General features: G+C 39.8%; 1 protein-coding gene across 1 annotated transcript; it reads left to right on the top strand.

Annotated features, from left to right (window-relative positions):
* The first annotated feature begins 4,728 nt into the window (after positions 1-4,728).
* On the top strand, positions 4,729-19,255 carry LOC134883198 (protein Wnt-2b-A-like). Its single transcript, XM_063911459.1, has 5 exons — positions 4,729-5,297; positions 7,859-8,079; positions 8,920-9,197; positions 10,270-10,534; positions 14,837-19,255. Exons 1-5 carry the CDS (start codon positions 5,152-5,154, stop codon positions 15,064-15,066), a joined length of 1,140 nt encoding a protein of 379 aa, XP_063767529.1. The 5' UTR covers positions 4,729-5,151; the 3' UTR covers positions 15,067-19,255.
* Positions 19,256-21,393: the final 2,138 nt, after the last annotated feature.

Below are 21,393 nucleotides of genomic sequence, written 5' to 3'. Positions count from 1 at the left end.
GCCGAATTTGTGTCTAAAAAATACAGATGTTATTTTAATGCAGAATTTACATTATTATCTTTTTAAGTAGTAACAATTCAAACAAATGGTAAAACAAATTTCAGTGGAGTTGCTAAGCAGATGGCATGTAGATACGGAGTTAGTACTGCATTTGTGGCTTTATTAATTTATCACAAAGGACACTAATATAGACTTTGTACTATTATTCAATATGTTTTATATGTATTTGTTGTGCAAATGTGCTCTTTGACTAGAATTTAATGCTGAAAAGAAGAGTCAACTTTTGCTCATGCTTGGTTGTGAAGATAAGTTGTGAAACCCTTAAGTGGACCGAATTGTTTGTTATGTTGCGCCCTGTTTTACTTGAAATATAAACAGCACTCTAGTGGTATGTTTTGTAAGTGATGCAACTTAAGGGAGAAATTGGGCAGTCAGGATTGTTTGGAATTGGGAAATTCCATAAAAGAAAAACAGAAATACGTGTCTGTCTCAACAAATATCTTTTCTGTGTTCTATAACGTCCCTGATATAGTGTCGACCTCTCATCCACACACAGACAATCAATCAGTCAAGTTGGCCTGACATCATGCTATATCATACATGCAGGGCACACAGTGACAGGGATTTCGGACACACTTAATCCCCTCTTGGTTGTTGGGGAAGGGGTTGGCCGGTTGGCGGGACGGGTCACCACTTCCCATCCTGGCTCACCTAATTAACATTCCAGTGTAGGACAGCAGGGCCGCATCCCAAATCCAGCACAGGCACGCCTGGTTATCCAGCAGAGACCCATCCTTCTCGTCCACCATAAACACAGCGCAGGTCAACGAGCTATGAGGGACCACCTCCTCACTGCTGTCACTGCCAGTGTGGATGCTCACTGTACTCTACTGCTGGGAGACAAGCCACAACACTGAGCAGATGACGTAATAGTCTGGATTTTGAAACGCTTGTGTGATTGCTGGGAGAAACCTTAATAGTCAATGGGAGCTTGTACAGTACACATTCTGGTTTCCTTGTTTGTCTTTGTTTGAGTTGTGTTTAAGCCTCATTCGAAAATGGATGCTTCAATTCCAACACCGACTTTATTAAATATGTTGATGATAGAGGCTTAGGGCTGCAAGACCTCAAAATGTTGCTTTTTCAAACTTTCATTCAAGCTACAGTTTTGACCTAAACTGAAACTTGGCTCTCCTCCTGTTAGGATTCCACATGACGAGAGGTAATAATTAACTTTGTTCCATGAAATAAATCTCAGAACAGTGGATTAAAAATCTTTTTACAGTAAGTGGCCGACCTCAGAAAGTTGGCCAATCCTGGTTTCCCCTTTTCCTGGAAAGGACCATTTAGATTTCCTATGTTATTACCATTTGTTCAGATGTGGATTTGTTGGATATTTTCTCAGTAAGTTTGCATAAGGCATGCTTGTGATAAAGCACTATATGTATAAATAAACTTGAATATGAGAATGATTGCTGCAGCCGCCACATGTCCCTCCTGGGCAGACCTGGTAAGTGTTGTACTTTATGACTGTGGTGCGCAAAAGCAGACACATAATAAGACACATGGTGTCATAGCTGCAGTGTCATGTTGTGAGAATGAGATGACAAAATGGAGGTCAAGGAGGGAGCACATAGCCTGTCATGAGTTTAACCACAAATTTACGACCTTCTCATTTCAGACATGTTTGCACAAAAGCAAACTGGAGCCCGTCACCGCGTCAATTTTCTTGTCTGAATAAATGACGCCTTCTGTCTTTGCACTGGTCCCACATCAATGCCATAATCACTGTCATGTGAGCGCTCGACTGCGCTGTGCCTCGTAGTGGTTCGATCTCTTTCTTATCCTCTTGAGCTCTTTTTTTCTCGCTCTTGTCCCCTCTTTTCCATCCAAAATTAGCCCAGGCCATGAGACGGGCCTAGAATAGGATCTCGGGCCCCCACACTGAGCCTCTTAAAGACCACAGCTGGAGCTGGCTCAAAGCGAGACAGAAGGAGAGGGAGGGCCTGATGACGAGTGTTATCGCTCCCATCACCTGCTCCCTGTAAAGCAGTTTGTTATAGAGTTGTCACTGTAAAATCCATAGCTTGTCCTGTGGTAAAGAAAGACAGGGTCACATGTAATGAGGATCTGAGTGTCACTCCAAATCCAGATATGATATAACTGAAGGACAAACAGCTGGGCTATGTGTGTGTGTGTGTGTGTGTGTGTGTGTGTGTGTGTGTGTGTGTGTGTGTGTGTGTGTGTGTGTGTGTGTGTGTGTGTGTGTGTGTGTGTGTGTGTGTGTGTGTGTGTGTGTAGAATAAAAAAGGGAGAAGTACAGTAACAGTATTGACACAGGTATGAAGCATATCTTGATTGAAAAGTATACAGATGTATGTGCATTTTTTTTTCAAGTAAAAATCCTATTCCTTGTAAGAAAATGTGTGATTGGGCAATCCTACAGATGACTATTACATTCTTTGTCTGTGCCTCGGTATTTTTAGCCAGCTACATTGTTAATGACCTTTACATTAGGTCTCTAACTAACACCCCTGGATTTTCACTGATTAAATGACCTCACACACACACACACACACACACACACACACACACACACACACACACACACACACACACACACACACACACACACACACACACACACACACACGCACACACACACACAGTGTATGCACATAGTGTCTTGTCAGCGTCTCCCTCTACCTGCTGGACGGCCACAGCACCAAGTGTCTCACTGAAGTCGCAGGGATGTCCTTGAGGTGGGTCATTTGTTTCCACATTGGCTTGATGAGACAAACCTGTTTCTGGATCGGGACTGTTGATGTGAGCTGAACTACAAACATGCACTCCGCTGGCATTACATGAGAGGTTGAAGTGCTTGGAGATGGGGAGGGAGGGGGGAGATATTTACTCTCCTACTCTCAGTTGTATGGCATGAAGGCATCATTTTAGAACGTATAAATCATTTTCAGAAAAGGACTATATCGAGCCCCATTGAACTTGGGAAAACCAAGAAGTAAAACACATGCTGTGTACTGTAAGCCATGTCAAAAGACCGCTATGCAAATGTAGGAGGCCACTTCTACTGTATGTGCTGCGGTCTCCCCAATAAAGTGACCTAAGCACCGGATACTGTAGGACACAAATGTATTTCAAGGCCAAAATATTTTCTCATTCCTTGACAACCCTCAATAATAAAAAGGAGGACATTTCATGGACATACTGTACTTATGTTGTCTCAATTTTGACATCTTCTGTATGTGATTCTCAGCTTTCAAGGCTCTTCCAATTTCTGTTGGTGCCTCAGTCCAGACATCTTGGATCTGGACTTTGCTTCTCTTCTGACAGTCAGCCTAAACTCTTACGTCTTAATCCTCTGTGTGAATGGTATCTTTGAGATGTTTTCCGCTTGTGTGTTTGTGCTCTTTCCAGGCCATTGTTTTAGAAAGGAGGTTTTGTGGTTCCTGGAAGTTGCTTGAAGTTTTCCTAGATACACATTTTTTCATCCTGCAAAGGGCTCATTGCATCGATGGAATGTGGTTTAGAAGACATGTCAAATGCAAGCCTTGTTCAAGAATTATACAATAGGGTCTGTGCGCAATTAAAATACCCTTTTTGTAAAAATTGCAATACGTATTTCAAACATACAAAGATGTCACGACCAACGCATGTCAAATTTTCCCTGTGTTACCAGTTTCCTCTGCAGTTTTTCTTTGCTAAACAAAAGGGTCTAAGGATGGGTGCTGTCAAATTTCATGAAACAAATGGAATTCTCTGGTTGAATTCTGTGCACATTTGCTATTTTAAGTATCGCACTGCCTTGAATGTGTTTCATGAACCAGTTCAAATCTTAGACATCTCTAGTAAGAAGATTCCAAACAACAGTACAGATCCTTTCATGCGTTTAAATCTGCAAGGGCATTGCATTACACTGAACCAGCAGGCATATGAAACAATGTCTAAAATGCCCCCTGGGAAGGATTACCCATCTCTATGGAGACACCAAGTTCCTGTTTAATGATGTGTCAAAGTAGGAAAGCTTGACCCCTCATTGCTGCGGGTTCCCATGGCAAAACCTTCTCCTCTACATTGATTACCCAAACGTACACGAGGAATGACCTTATTCATTGGAAACACAATTATTTGGTCCGTGCATGTTTTCATAATGTAAATCAAAACTATTAATAAAAATATCTGCAAATAAACTATTTACCTTACATGCATGTCACAGGAGGCATTTTGGTTGAGTTGCACAACTTACAACAACACTTTTCTTAATGATACTGAACACAAAAAGGTTGATGCAGAACACAGCCTACTTATATAATTAACTGAACTGTACACAATTCCAAGGGATAACCCACGTTACAAGTCCCCATATGGAAATATTGCATAACTTAATGAAATAATAATAGGTGTGTGCTAGCACATACTATAGGTCTATCATTGGGCTATGCTTTAATGGTTGTTCTAAAGTGGCATCAAGTCGGATGCATTGATTTTTTTTAACCCTCGACATTACAGTAAGGGATTATTTTCCATCAAACTAAATATACACATCTCCCATACTGCTGTCTGTTGGTCTACATACCGCTATTTGTAATTTTCAGACAAAGGGGGGTGGGGGGGGGGGGGGGGGGGGGGTTGGAGCGGGTCACAGACAGCTGACGCACCCGAGCGGAGCGAGGCGCGTTTCGGTGAGCATCTTCATTCTGGACTACAGGAGGGAAGGTGCAAGCGATGTCTGTGACATCCTCAAAAACGGGTCTTTCAATCGACTTGTTTCTCATTTTGAGCGACTTTAACGGAGTTTGCTTCTGTTTTACAGCATCGGATTCTGTATTTATAATCTGAAGTTTTGGGGCATTACATTCGGTACCCAACGACTCAGGCAAAAACATGAATTTATGACTTTTAGAGACATCTGATACGAAGGATTATTCTGTTATTTACAATTCCCGACGCGAATGAAGATTATGGATGTATTGACAGAAAATATATTTGCCATTATTAAATAGTAATTGCTGGAGTATAAAACGCGTTTCCTTCTTGTGAAGGTTTTTCATTTCCCCGATGATGGACGGCAAACAATCTTCAAGGACTTTCACACCTGCTTGTGCAGTTTTTGCCAACACATGAAGAAGAAACATGTTTGGTCCGACGAAATCTCGGAGTTTATCAGACAGGGCTATGAGGATCAGACATGGGAAAAAAGTCCAACATCACTCTAAAATACACTTCATATTTATTTTGCTGCTGCTCATATTCACTCCGAGGGTTGATTCATCGTGGTGGTGAGTGAGATTTCAAATGTTTATATTGCTGATACTGAGATGAGTTTAATAACAACCACGATGTGTTAGATTACATACACTTATCTGATAAAAATATGTAAAACTAATAGTTTGCTAAACCAATAGCGTAAATTATAGATGCTAAAAGACCCTGATGCAAAATGCCTAAACCAAATTCATAATTTGTACTCGTTAATCCTTTATTTATTTGTGTCAGTTAAATTAAATAAAGACAATTGAAAAAAAGAAGCGGTTTGTACCTAACTTGTGTATTTCAAATCATAGTTTAAAAAAAAAAAAGTAAATCATTTGAAAAGGATTGTTGGGTTTTGTTGCCAACACACCACCGAAAAGTAGTTCAATAAAAAGGATCAAATGCAACGCTTTCATCTGCAAGGGATTTTTGGTTGCTGATGTTATTACTTTTAAATATCATTGCAAAGTGAAATCTTCAGTGCAGCAACGTGTGTCGTATGTTTATGAAGATTAATGGTATTAGGGGGAATCTCCCCTATCCATCAATCTTGCCCAGAGCAAGTGGCAGGTGCAGGCGCTGGTGCATGAATAAATGCCCCTTGATGATTTCTCTTGAGGTTTTAAATGCTGAGAGGAGGAAAAAAAACAAAAAACATGATGGGGCACCCCCCTTATCCCACCCACCTGAAATAGTTGTTCTCATATCTCAGGACACACTTTCAAAATTGTATTTGATATGTACTTTATATCCAACCACCCACATTGAAGCAGTACTAATTCTACATGTTCTTCCTTTATGTCTGAATCATGGCCATGCACCACATACCAATTAGCATCTGATTCATGGACTGATTTAGATTCAAAATGCACCCTTTGTAAATACAGTTTGGGACGGTAATTTCCCAAGAGATCTAAAGCATTATTTTATCCTATTACCATTGTGTAATTCTGTCTTGTGCAAATATATTATGAGAAAAACTACTACTCTTGGACATTCCAGAGAGAGAGAGAGAGAGAGAGAGAGAGAGAGAGAGAGAGAGAGAGAGAGAGAGAGAGAGAGAGAGAGAGAGAGCAGGAAACACTTTGAAAGAAAATAAGCTTTGTGTCTGATTAATACTTATTTAGTCCAGGTTCTCATTGTTAGGTCGTATTTTTAACCATTGAGATCATTTAGATGAGAACCATGTGTCTTGCTGTACAGGACCCCCTTCCCTCTCCCCTTCTATGTGTGTGTCCTCTTGGAGACAGTCAGGGGTCTTTTGGCACAGCCGATGTGTACAACACACAATAAACACAAGTAGTGCTTCTGCTCTGCTTTACTGCTCAGGCAGATAGTCATAGTGAGAACGGGCCCGGTACAGCCATAACAGGAGTGGAAACTGCCTGCTACGTCCGTTTCTGTCTCGGTGGCCAGGCGACACAAATGTGGCTGCGATTAAGGACTATAATGATATCCGGATGGAGAGTGGAGCGTGCAGGCTTAGAGAGGGAGGTTCAGGGGGTGGGGCGTCTCCATATGGTTCATCTGTGTGGTTGGGAGGGAAAAGCCTGAGTGGTCACTTGCACTGTAGATGACTGTCCTCATGTTCTGTTGATAAGAGGCCCCCCCAGTGTCAAAGTATCACCAGCATGTGATCCAACCTTTAAGAGTTGCTTCAAAAGTAAGGGATTATGTCTGAATAGAGCAGGAAGCTAAAGCCTGTCACAGGGAAAGAGGTTTTCACTGAACGTGAGGAATTTAATAATCTCTTCAGTCTTGAATATCTGAGTCTCAAGTAGACAGAGGGGTAATGATGTAAAAAAAAATAGGCATGCTGTTAGTAGTTCAATGCTAATGCTAATCTCGATTGAAAGATTTTGACATTTTGAGAAATACATGTATTCGCTTTCTTGCCGAGAGTCTGATTAGAAGATTAATATGGCTCTCTTGTATGTACCTTAAATGTATAGCTACAAACAGCTGAAGGCTAAGCTAGCTTAGCGTAACGATTGGGAACAATTTACAAGCTCTTTCCAAGAAACACCTAAATCAACCTACCGCCAATGCTGGATCTCCCCAACACATTGTATTTTGTTTTATAACTACAAAAAACAAAATTAAAAAATCAGGTTGCCGCTTCTACGTGGAGAAAGGGGACACCTCTGTTTTAGTGCAACTAGTCCCAACCAGGAAGCTGTAGATATCAGGAATGTCTAACAGATTCAAATGGTCTAAAGAACTACTGAAAAGTCAACAAACCGGTGAAAGATGGCTGTAATACCATCATCGCCATCTGTAACACTTACATTAAATCAGATATTAAAGTATATAACATTTATTCAGCTATTTAAAATGAGGAAGACTATATCTGCATTTACTTGTTAATGTTCCACCTTAACATATACCGCGTTAAAAAAGAAGCTTATCAAGACTATCTATTGGCAGCAAGGGTAATATATCTCATAAGACCCATCTGAGGAAACACTGAAGAGATAATTTGTCTTAATGAACTGGCCAGAATATAATACACTTTACCATTTAGTACTGGTTAATGTGACACTAATCCTATCCCTTTAACTCACCATAAACTATTATGTGTCTGTAGGTACATCGGAGCGCTGGGTGCTCGTGTGATCTGTGACAACATTCCTGGCCTGGTGAACAAGCAGCGGCAGCTCTGCCAACGGCACCCGGACCTGATGCAGTCCATCGGAGAGGGAGCCAAAGAGTGGATCAAAGAGTGCCAGCACCAGTTCAGGAACCACCGCTGGAACTGCACCACACTAGACCGAGACCACACGGTGTTTGGCAGAGTGATGCTGCGAAGTGAGTCTGTGAATGGGATTTCTATCTTTGTGGTTCTTTGTACTTGCGTGACAGTGGTTGTTTATGTCAGTGACACTCCACTTAATCATCCTCGTAAATGTCTCCGCTGTTACAAGATAAGCAGAGAATTAATAGGTATCTTATTAATTCAACTTTTTCCTGGAATACAAACAGAAAGAGAAATTGCTGTGCGTGTTTTACCTTCTCTGGAATGAGGGAAGATTGGGAAAGTGAACGTTTTCCGAAAAACAAGTAGCAGATCGAGAGATCCACACTGGGGATGTATAAACAGTAATAGGAGATGTAAATATTTGGGTAGATGTTTCTGGCAGCCAGACAAAGCTTTACTCCCTGACACATCGCCTGTGTTCTGCTTCATTGCGTGAGTAGGAATGAGAGCAGGAGGTGGGTGGGAAAGCCAGACCAAATAACCCCCAAAAATATCCTCTTGTCTGAAATGAAAACACAGCCCAGTGACTGAGAAAGATGCCATCTGTGCAAAATAAAAGGTGAAAGGAGAGTCGACTGGACTGTGATGTAATAGCTGACATGCTGCTGGTCCATCCACCATAAATGGACTGATTTCTGAGCTCCTGCTGTCTGGAATATATTAGAAGGAGACTGCTTTACTCATCAGTAACACCATGAACCTGGGCAGAGAAACAATAGTTTAACTAAGAAGAAGGAGAAACGAAACCAGTCATGGCTTTTCCGAGAAGTTTTGATCAAACATGAAATAGAGAGTGGCATTACAAAAATCTGCAAACAATCTTCCATTAAACATATTAAACTATTTTCAAAAGCTTTTAATTGCAAAACCTCTCTTTTCTGCGCACCCAGGCAGCCGTGAGGCAGCGTTCGTGTACGCAATCTCTTCGGCCGGAGTGGTCTACGCTATTACCAGGGCCTGCAGCCAGGGAGAGCTAAAGATCTGCAACTGCGATGGCCACAAGCGGGGGCAAGACAGTGACGACAGGGGCAATTTTGACTGGGGTGGATGCAGCGACAACATCAACTACGGTATCAAATTTGCCAAGGCTTTCGTAGACGCTCGAGAGAGGATGGTGAAAGACGCTCGCGCACTGATGAACCTGCACAACAACCGGTGCGGTCGTATGGTGAGCAGCAGCTTTAATGTAGATACCTGAGCTTTGGTGCTCTTTTGCAGTTTAAAGACGTATTTCTATACTTTAAACATGTGTTTGACGATAAGTGACTATGAGAGACGAGAACATTTGCCCATATCTTAATCTCCTCATATTGGATGGACACTATCAATTATGGTTGTCAGTGGTCTAAACGGTTTCTATCAAGTATCCCATTAGACATCCCTTTAATACTGAAGTTGATCGAACCATTGTACAGTAATCAGTCTTGCAAATCAAACTTTTCCATGTTCAATGGTGTAGTTTTTTACTAGCTTTTTCAAGAGTCACCAAGTTTTAGAGAGTTTACTGTACATATGAAATGTAGTATGTTCTTGAGTTTTGCATTAATATGATAAACACATTTATTTGTTAGACATTTATTTTACTATATAAAGGAAAAGATAGGCTTTCCCAACCGGTGATTTTATATATTATGTCAATTACTGCCATTAATTTATTACTTCATTGATTTATCGTTGTCTTAATTGTCCAATAAGCCTTTATCCGTATTGCAGATGCTAGAGAACAGATTTAATGTAGTTTTGCTTGTAATGTTTATTAAAACTGTTGCTGATTATATTTTGATTGGATCTTCTAGCTGAAATGATCAGTCAATCTTAAACTAATTTCTAGTAAATTCCCTATTTCATAGAATATTAGAATCATGACATTTCAATGTAAAAAAAACATGTAAACTGTATATAACGGTACTCCATTAGGTAATATTTAATTGATGTAGTCCAACAAAGATTTGGAGTGTAATCTTAAAGTTTGGTAGAACAAGAGTATAATATTCAATTGGGTTTTTGTACTGGAAACACTCCTGGCATAGGCATCAAAGTAAGATCAAATATCCCATCAGCATAAAGAGTGAATATACTTGTATCAGTGTTAGTTTCAACACAGACAAGACCGGTCATTTCAACAGGAATATAACTTAAAGTAAACTTCAGTCAAAGTGATACAGGTCTGATCGCAGCTACATTATGCCACCGACAGCATTTTAGGATTAACACCCTGTCACCTCTGACCCCTGCTCTAGGCAGTGAAGCGGTTTATGAAGCTGGAGTGCAAGTGTCACGGGGTCAGTGGCTCCTGTTCTCTGAGGACCTGCTGGCTCGCCATGTCTGACTTCAGGCGAACCGGGGACTACCTCCGCAAGAAATACAACACAGCCATCGAGGTGACCATGAACCAGGACGGGACGGGCTTTATGGTAGCTGACAAAGACTTCAAGGGAAGCACCAAGAATGAGTTGGTTTACGTCGAGAACTCACCAGATTACTGTCTCACGGACCGCTCTGCAGGTGAGTGAATGAGTGACAGAATGAAGAAGTAGGTTGAAAAACTATGATTGTTTATGTCAAAGGGGGACTATAATAAGGAGCTCTAAACAAAGTGTAATATGTTTTGATGCTTCATGCACACAAATAAAGAGGCACAAAAAGGCAGTGATATGAAATGTAGTCTGTAAATGTATATATAGACACAGTACATTTAGAGCTCAGTGCTCTTTAAAATAAAGATTACATTTAAAGAGTCAGTTTACTTAAAGGTACCCTATTATGCAAAATGCATTTTTTGCTGTCTTTTATACATCAATATATGTCCCCGGTGTGTAAGGAGACTCACAAAGTGTCAGAAAATACAACCCTCTCTGTTTTCCTCCTTACCCACATCTCTAAAAACGGGGATACAAACGAGCTGATCCAGATTTGCTTTGGTTATGACATCATAACCGAAATGTGGGCTGGCTTTTCATTGAACTCCTGGCAACGTCCCGCCGACGTGACACGTCCCAACCTATCGTCCGCAATATACAGTCGGTGAGCTGAATCCCCTCCACAGCACCTTTGTGTGTCTGTGTGTTCAGCAGGATGTCTGCAGGAGGGACTTAGCGTTGTTGTATATACACTGCCCATCCAAAAAAAAGGTCACCACCTGGAATTAACTAAGCAAATAGGTAAGAGCCTCCCATTGGATAATAACTGCATGGGTGATTATGTTTCAGCTGGCAACAAGTTATTGAACCCTAACTGATGCAGTGAGTAGCTTCTCATTTGTTAAACAGTCATGTCGAAAGACATATCCTGTGGTTGTGGAAAAGATGTTAATCTGTTTCAGAAGGGTCAAATTACTGGCATGCATCAAGCAGAGAAAACATCTAAGGAGATTGCTGAAACTGCTAAAATCGGGTCAAGAACTGTCCAACGCATTATTAAAAACTGGAAGGACAGTGTGGAAACATCATCTTCGAGGAAGGACAGTGGTCGGAAAAAAATCTTGAATGATCGTGATCAGTGATCACTTAAGCGTTTGGTGAAAGCAAATCGTAGAAAAACAACAGTATAACTCACGGCTATGTTTAATAGTGAAAGTAAGAGCATTTCCACACGCACAATACAAAGGAAACTCAAGGCATTGGGACTACATAGCTGTGTAGCCATAAGAAAACCACTTGTCAGTGAGGCTAACCGGAAAAAACAGCTCCAATTTGCTAGGGAGCATACAGATTTGACTCTGGAGCAATGGAAGAAGGTCATGTGGTCTGATGAGTCCAGATTTACCCTGTTCCAGAGTGATGGGCGCATCAGGGTAAGAAGAGAGGCGGCTGAAGTTATGCATCCATAATGCTTAGTGCCTACTGTACAAGTCTGTGGGGGCAGTGCTATGATTCAGCAACGTTCGGTGCCCAAAGAATGAGGTCAGCTTACTACCTGAATATACTGAATGACCAGGTTATTCCATCAATGGATTTCTTCTTCCCTGATGGCACAGGCATGTTCCAAGATGACAATACCAGGATCCATCGTGCTCAGATTGTGAAAGAGTGGTTCAGGGAGCATGAGACATCATTTTCACACATGGATTGGCCACCACAGAGTCCAGACCTGAACCCGATTGAGAATCTTTGGGATGTGCTGGAGAAGACTTTGCGCAGAATCTCCCGTCATCAATACAAGATCTTGGCGAAAAATTAATGCAACTCTGGACAGAAATAAATGTTGTGACATTGCAGAAGCTTGTGGAAACGATGCCACAGCGAATGCGTGCCATAGTCAAAGCTAAAGGCGGTCCAACAAAATATTAGAGTGTGTGACCTTTTTTTTGGCCAGGCAGTGTAGAATACAGATAATGTCACTGCTTTAGTGGTAAACACTGAGAAAATAAGTGTTTCAGAAATAATGCTTGATGTGCTTTGGAACATAATATGGCGTTTAATCACGGCAGCGTTTAGCTGAGTATCTTCTCCCGGTAGAAAACGTTCACAGAGGAGAGAAGGCTGCATGACCTGCAAAGGGGCGTGGCCAGCTTCAGATCAGCTCAAATTTAAAGCGACAGTCACAGAATCAGCACTTCAGGAACAGGGCTGAAATAGAGGGGGATGAGGTATGCTACAATGGGAGATTTGTTTGTTATTTTGAGCAAAACTATTTACAGACATGTTTTGTATAGATATTGTTCAAGTATAGCATAATAGGAGACCTTTAAATCACACACAGAAACATCTTCCCCTGTACATCTTCATTTTTAGCCATGCTTAAGTTTTTAACAAGTTTACAAATCCAAGTAAAATAAAAATAAAACTTGTCAGTGCTCTCTGGAGGAAAAACTTATCATTTCACCATTTCTAAAATGATTGATTTCTTCCCTTATCTGCAAATGCAGTATATGCATGCCAAAACGAATGTGCAATAAGCCAATATCACCAAAGTCCATCCCAATGATCATACCTAAGGTGGATCCTGGCATATTTAAATGAATCGGTATCAGCTAAAGCAAAGACAATATCGAATTGGACTTTTTTTTAAATCAACAATTACCCAATATTAAAAAGTACTTAGACTTTGATTGGGCCAAAACACATACAGTAGATGATGGTGAGATTCCTAGTGTGAGGACTACAGTATTTCTAAATTAAGCCATACTTGTTTTCTTTTTTTATTGAGGTATCATATCAGCAAAGCATTGTACACATAATTCAAAAGACAATTAAATGTTTTGTTATGAGACAAGTCAAACCGGTGGTTGTTCCTGAAAATCTTCTTAAAAACCTACTGAAGGTTTGCATTCCTTCTCAGCTTAACGTTCAATGATTTGACCTTTAACATTTCCTTAATTCCCAGAGTTTGCTTTACCTTGTTAAGCTCTGTCTCTCTCCTCCACTCCCTTTCAATAGAGCGTGAAGGAGTTCACTAGCTCACTGTTAATAGGTTAGGTAAGAGAGCGTAGTGCATATGATTGTACTTCCAGATTCTCCCGCTCCTCCCTGCTGTTAGCCTGGTTGCAGCTTGACAACTAAGGAGTAATGTAGGTGTGTCCACTCAAAGGAAAGGCCCTCTTTCCTTGTTAAAAGGTGATCTAAAAAGAAGCTTATGACCCTCCTTCTTACTAATCTCCATTGTATAGGAATTCATAGCCTTAGGATACATGCAGGCTTATTTTTCAAATCCTTCCTTCAGTATTAGGCTCCACTCCCCTGAGCCTGAGGGGAATATCTCCTCTTATCTTTTTTCCTTTACTTCAGGGATGCTCTGTTATTAGATGTGGCATCTGATCTTAGGCTTACATTTCACACCTGAGTACATGGACACCTTTGTGTTTGTCTCTGAGACTATTCTGTCAGCGTGTCTGTAAGCCAATACCCTAAAGAACAGTGTGGGAATAGTAATGTTATGTTTTGGAAAAATAGTTTCAGAAGGTTGAGAGATGGTCAACTGCCAACATTAGCAACTCTGGACAGCCCCAATATGTCATCACCACAACTGAATTAAGTTGATCTGATGATGACGACTGAAAGAGAAGAAGAAGAAGAGCGACTATAGAGTTACTGTATGTGCAATAGAAAAGATACATATCGTTTACACTTCAACGAGAGGTTTCTGATGCCTTTAAAGCTGCACACATTCGCATCATTGGCTCAAATTGGAATTGAAACTAAAGATTATGTTTGTTATCGATGAATCTGCAGAATATTTTATACAATAGTTGATTAATTGTTTGGTCTTTTAACTGAAAGATGGGCAAATATTCAAATAAAATACAAATTTGTGTGATTTTAATATTGCACTTACTGAATTCAGGCTGGTATTTATTTGTACATTTTAACCACAATACCTGTAACACTTGAAAGTGTTATTTTTTAGATTTAAGAAGTTTCACGGTTTGATCAAGTGTTGTCTCGTGATGTGACTGCTTTGGAAACGTAATTCAATTCATGACTACAATACCCCTATAAATATTGTAACCATTATATAAAATTGTATATAGGATAACCACAAATATAACAAACCTTAATTCCAAGCTTATTATGGCAGTGCCATGAATCAGTTTTCAGTAAAAGCTCACATAATCAAACTGTAGTAGGAACTGCACACAGCATAGTCATTAAGCAGCTAAACAAGAATGTCTTGTTTTTTAATAAATGTACTTATTTTCAAATGTATATGAAAAAGTAAAAAATAAAATAACAATTTCAGCCCCAAAAAGGTTTTTACAATGTATAGTTGGCTAGTAAGTGGAATATACTATAGTGAACAACATGGTTTTGAACCAAATGTATGGTTCTATTATGCAAGCATTTAAAAAGTATATGCATTTTCTTACAGGCTCCTTGGGCACCGCAGGCAGAGTGTGCAACAAGTCCTCGAGAGGCACAGACGGCTGTGAGGTCATGTGCTGTGGGCGGGGCTACGACACCATGCGAGTCAAACGTGTCACCAAGTGCGAGTGTAAGTTCAAGTGGTGCTGCGCTGTGGAGTGCCAAGACTGCGAGGACTTGGTTGACGTTCACACCTGCAAGCCCCACAAGCGACCCGATTGGCTGGACATAACCTAATGAGTAGGCTTGGCCAATCACAAGTCACCACTGACTCAATAACCTGCGCTAAAGACTGCATTTTATTATAGGATATATAATTGGGATTTCCTAACTGTAATAACTCCTGCTTTTGATCTTCTGACACTCCCTGAAGCAGAGACTTCACAGACCTTGCCGCTAAACTGGAAATTAGGCCCAGTTACTGATTGTCTACTGCTTTAATAGTGTTTCTGAGAATTTGTTGAGCTTTTTTAAGACAAACTTTGAATCTTTGATACAAAATGGCTGAACATCATATTATTCTGTTGTAAATTCACCCTAGTTTAAAGCAGAACAATGCTCTCTGCTTGTTTTACAATGTGTAAAATGTATGTAAATTTGACTGATTATAACAACAACTATTTCGCCTGAAGAGAAAAAGATACATAACGAAAGACGGGAAAATGTTTTAAGATATTGTAAAAACACTGACTTTGTATCATTTAAATGATATTGGAATGGTACTGCTACAAATCATTTAAAATACAAAAGACAGTTGCTGCTAATGAGTGCAACAAACTTATGTAAGTCAGAGGGCTCTGGTGAAAAAGTTCCTGAACGAATAAGATCATACAATCACACTGTGAACAGAAAGGAGACGCAAACAAGAGACAAGTTAAAGTGGCTGTATAGTTGCTGCAGAACTGCATTTAGCACATTTTGGGGAGAAAAAGGAGTCATTAAACAGGAAAAATTAAGCTTCATATGGACTGTTTTCACAAATGGTCGAACACATTCTGGCTGTTTTGCCTTAATGTGAACTTTATTATTTCTACCTCTGGTTCTTTGTCTCTGTTTCCATGTTTTGTTCCAGTGCTAAACCCACAGCTTCAATCAATTGCCCAGGTGCAGTGTTCAGGCAGATGTTAAGACATTACTGCAACACAAAGCCCTATATACAGTAGGTCATATACTGTAGTGCAGAAGATGCTCATTTGATTAAACCCGAAATCCATCCGTTTACCTGATAATCATCAGAGAACAAATTTGTCTTGATGACCCAAAGTTGTGAAATGCACTTCCACACAAACTGCTGTGTATTGATTTTGTGACTTGTTAGTCTTCAGTCTCATGGATTAATTATTTAGAAACTGCCCCTCCTGGATCTTATATAATGTACCTTAAACAACATGCATGCAGCTGGCATACCTTCAGTCCTCTATATCCAATAGTGTACCTACTTAAAGTTTCTCTTGGTCGTACTTGTTTTGTGCATCTTCCTTTAATGCTTTATCGGATGCAGTTTCTTTATTTTGTTTCCGTTTAAACATAACCTCCTTACATTCTGTGTTGATGCTGTCCTAAGTTCAAGACAGCTTTTAAAGAAATGGATCACTTATGGTGACACACAGGTCATAGATTTATAGATGATGAACTTATTCATGATGTCAGTTACTTATGGTGGTATAGAGCTTGTTTTTAATTAGCATCACTGTGATTACCATCTTCAACAGACACTTCAGCTGTTTGTGCTGCTAATAATGTTATGCCCTCAAATTGGAAGGCATTACAAAGTACATTTAAAGTTCAATTATATGCTGCTAAATTTTCATAGATCCTTAATAAAACTGAACGGCAAGATATATACTGTAAAGCTGAAGATCCTAATTATAAAGCATCCTATGAAAACACAAGGTTTCTGTTTATGCTTAAATCTTTACGAAGTCTTGTTTCAAACCAATTCAGCTTTTGTCATCATCAGTTGGTCTTCATTGCAGTTGCAAGCAAAGCATGTGTCTTCTGTCAACCACTTTTGTTGTGACAGAAAACGTTCACAATGCAATCTTATGCAACTGTGCCTTCAGTCCTTTGTGAACACATTCACTGGCTCAGGCTAGTTTGTGAGAAGTGAAGTATTTTGTAAAAGCGGGCCAAGAAGTTGCAGAAAGAGCTGAGGAAGCGGCAGACCCTGAATTGGACTTTTCAACATCTGGTAACGCAGCCAGACATCATGCTAGGCCATTGGAGACACAACCCTCACAGGGGTTTATAGATCTAAATGAATCTGACAACAAGCGGTGGATGCTGAGAGTCAACAGATTTTTTCAAGTCCACGTAATGAGGAGGGGAGCCAAAGCTAAGTGCTTTGAACAAGGCCAAATGACACACTGTGTCAAACGTTCACAAGTCAAAAGTTAATTGCAAACAAAGGAGTCTGTTATGAATGTAAATGAAGAGCATGTTGGCTGTGTTTTTCTTGAAGATTAGAAAGGTGAGAGCTGTTCACATACAGTGGGGGCCGACCTCAAAAGTTCATATTTCTATTCCCCAGTTCTTCTGACTGATAGAGCACAGTTTGGAAATATCACATTTGATTCCTAAAAAAGACATTGGAAACCCCGGCCTCCACTGATCCGTTTATAGATTTGGATGTAGAACTGCCTAAATAAAGTACAAAAATTCCCCATCACCAATCATTTTGATAAATGATTCATCATTAGAGTTATTTTTAAATGGCCCTTTCAGTCTCTCAAATAGATTTCCTATTTTGCTGTTTGTATTCAACTAAATAATTTTGGGTTTTATACTGAAAAGACATCAGAAACTAGACTTTAACAAAATATGAAAAACTTGGATGGACATTTTTCAAAGTTGTATGACATTTTAAAAGCAAACAATTGATTGATTAATAAACATTAAAACATTTAAAATTTTGAGTCGTGTATTCATGGCGGCAATGGATTTAAGAATTCAGATGTTTTTTTAATTACATTTCACCCAAAATTAATATGTGTATATTTTACTGATCCAATGAATGTTTGACGTTCAATCTCAGCCTGAATTTTACATCCAGGTTTTTTTTTTTAAAATCAACATTTGGAGCAATGGTGTCCTAGATTGTAATAGTGTCTAGGGAGGTATTTTCACCTTTGAAATGCAGGTCCCAAAATACCTTACTGGCTCTATATTAAACCTTGTTGATCCTCCCTCTGCAACTCCTATTAGAGGTCTTCCGTTCTCTTACAGCTTACAGGGTCCCTTGTGTTTTAGCCCTGATTCAGTTATGGCAGGGAGAGGACAAAGATAATTCAACCAACCATGTTGGTGTTTACCAGTTCAGTCAAGTCAATGTTTTACCAGAAACGAAAGGGACTGGTTACAAAAAGGGGCAATATTGGACAATTTAAAATCAGGGGACTTACTATTAAAAAGAAATGTCAAGCAATTACATAAACTGTACATACTGAGAGTAGATTAATAATGCTTCACCGGTGTTCAAAATCTGACAAAATATCTGTACTGCTGTGTTCCCCACAATGTGTGATCCAGTTGAACTATGTAAAAATAACAGGAGAGGCATTGCAAGCATTCCTTGCCATCATAGTGATATCAAATGGGCATCTCTATTTGACAACATTTCAGAGCTAAAATTGGCCCAAGGGAGAGACTTACCGTGTGGTCCACACGGAGGTTTCACATTCAGGGAAACCTGAAGAGAGAAATGTTGTAATCCCTCATTACAATTCATAAGGAGTCAAAAAATATTCAGAGTTGAGTCAGTCTTATACTAAACATTTGAATATTCTCCTTGAACTTGTCTGACTGGTCCAAAACACTATACTGTCTCTAATCATATGATTAATATCTATGATGTACAGCAAGATGGGAAACATGCTGATATGTATATATTGGGAAATTGTTGGTCTCTAGATTATTTAGGGAAAGTGTTGAAAATCTGTGCATAGTTTCACTGTTTTTCTTGGAAGAGAGGATGCCCCTTCTGACCCTATCAGCAGTAATTAAGAGCTCCTTGTGGACAGGGAATAGACCTGTCTATAGCTGCTAAACGTATAGTGGATTTATTATCCTCACCAAAGTGACATCATTACCATTTGTAACATGGAGAATCCAGCTATAAATCTCACATACAGTATGTTTCGATAGCTTAGAAAATGGAAAAGACTCCCATAAACTAAGGACTATACAATGTAAATGATCTTTTTCACAGCAATACCCAAGACCATTACAGTCTAGGCATCAAGTTGACACTTTAGTCCCCAGTGAAATACAATAAATGAGCATATTGGGGTTCAGTGTCTGTTTTTCACTTCAGGGTATCACACAGCTATTGAATAGGGATATAGGATATTATGAAAATATGCGATAACATTGTTGAATGTTGCAGCAATGAGATGACTTGCAATAATTAAACAGACATTAAAGTGTACTGCTCAGTTCTGCCTTTTTGACCACACCTCCGCCTTAAAAAAACAAGACATTGTGCAGCCCTACTGACACAAATATTTCATTAATAGGAAATGCGTAATTCTTGAATTCATTCAGCAAACACACGTTCAGAAAATCATGTTCAAACATAGATAGATAGAAGATAGAATCGGAGGATGAAACCCTCTTTATTAGTCACATACATGCACACAGCAGAGCACACACAGTGAAATTGGTCCTCTGCATTTAACCCATCCTAGTACTAGGAGCAGTGGGCAGCTATTGGGCAGCGCCCGGGGAGCAATGGGGAGGGGGGATTGGAGGTGTCCGGTGCCTTGCTCAAGGGCAATCCCATAGTTTGAAAGAGCTGATATTTGGCATCTTGACGCTGCTTTACACCACAACCATAGACCAGGAGAGCAGAGACAAATATTTCCACAAACAGATATCCCACCTGCCATTATGTGAAGTTTATTTAATTTAGCCACAAGCACCTGCTGCACTGTGCCTCTGTGATCTAGTGAACTTCAACCTAACCCTGATGTGCAGCAGCAGCAGCAGCAGGTTAAGACAGGATGTGCATTATAAACTTGCAAAAAAGAATGAATGGCATGAGGCCATGAGCATAAAAAGTCAGTTTATGAAGTCTCATACACAAAGAGAATGAACAGAAAACAATACATGGATAAGAGTGAGTGTTGTAGATGAGATGAGTTTATCATCCCATGAGGATTTAGTAAGAATAAACATTATGTTAGGCTTTCTTGAGCCAATACACAATATCATGCTCAACTAAAGACCTAAAAAGCATTGTAAGTGACTGCGCCAAACAACAACAAAAACTGCAACCCTAGCCACAATGTTGGCCCAGAGGTATATAAAAGTAGCATTCAAGAAAAAACAATGCTGCTCACACACCTGCAGGGTAACAACACAGCAGCCAACAGCATTACCAGTTTCATAATTCATAAATCAGCCACGCAGAGAAACAGCAGCAAAGACATCAACTTCAGCATGATAGCAAAGGCTGGGCCTACCTTGGAAAAGTGAAGCAGCAGTCTCAGCAGAACAACATCTTTGGGAGAAGTTTCCATGGTCCCACAGCTGACAGAAAGCGACTCCCGGTGTTAAATGGCGTTTTAGGGCCCCAGCTAAAGAAGGACATGTCAGTGGAGATGTTCATTTCAGCAGGAACAGCACAGCTAGTTATTAACACATTATGTTTTTATCAGAAAAAACTAATGGATTAATCCCGTACAAAATATCTAAAATATCATTGTTCATTTGTTTGCGAAAGAACATTTCTTTCACCTCATTCTTCGAAAGATCACATCATACACCTACTGTATGTTAGCAGTGTTTTATTTTACTTGAGACCGACTTAGTAGATTTTAGTCAAACATACTCTACTGTATGAAACCTCAGGGACACATTTGGCAAAGATCCCAAGCCACAACAGTTCAGTAATTCATCGTGCTGGGGAACTCAGTACACTGGCAGCAGGGCATTTACACATACAAACTTTTTTAGTTAGTCAACTGTCAGGACTGCATCTTTCCACAGGAATGTTTAAGTGTTTGCTACATAATTTACCAACTGCATTGGTTTCCCACACAAGAAGTATATATTCTCAGAACCATCATTTTAGTATTTTATTTGCCTACTAACCCTACTGGCAGTGGCCCTAAATGTTGTAAATGTTTCAAACATACCTTAGTTTTTTAAATTAACGGCATGAGTGGGGTACAAAATAAAAACTCAAGTTTTACTGTAAAATGATGATGTTTATCCTATAATTTCTCACTTACCCTGACTTTGAGGTCAGTTGGAGGTCAGTGAACAATTCATGTTTTAACTTTCAGAATGAATCTGCACTCTGGCACTGGGAGCAAACACTTGAGCACCCATCAACAGTCCTTAACAGCGATTTTTCATTACTGCTGTTCACTACTTGAGCGCGAGTGTATGGTGTATGATTATGATACTAGTGGTTCACTGGGAATATGCCACATAAAAGCATCCGCTGATGGTGGTGGAGTGGTGTAATCATAATGACGGCACTTGGCTTTATATAATCCAGGAGCAGCAGCAGGGTGGCAGACTGAGGGAGCAGTTTGCCCTTGAACAAGATAATAACTT

Source organism: Eleginops maclovinus, chromosome 20 (assembly GCF_036324505.1).
Source record: "Eleginops maclovinus isolate JMC-PN-2008 ecotype Puerto Natales chromosome 20, JC_Emac_rtc_rv5, whole genome shotgun sequence".
Classification (NCBI taxonomy): Eukaryota; Metazoa; Chordata; class Actinopteri; order Perciformes; family Eleginopidae; genus Eleginops; species Eleginops maclovinus.
Note: the sequence above shows the minus strand (reverse complement) of the source record. Positions and strands in the feature narration are given on the sequence as shown.

Coding starts and splice junctions, on each gene's coding strand:
- LOC134883198 (XM_063911459.1), top strand. CDS start 5,152: ATGTTTGGTCCGACGAAATCTCGGAGTTTATCAGACAGGGCTATGAGG. Junction 5,298..7,858: donor AGGGTTGATTCATCGTGGTG/GTGAGTGAGATT, acceptor ATGTGTCTGTAG/GTACATCGGAGCGCTGGGTG. Junction 9,198..10,269: donor ACAACCGGTGCGGTCGTATG/GTGAGCAGCAGC, acceptor CCCCTGCTCTAG/GCAGTGAAGCGGTTTATGAA.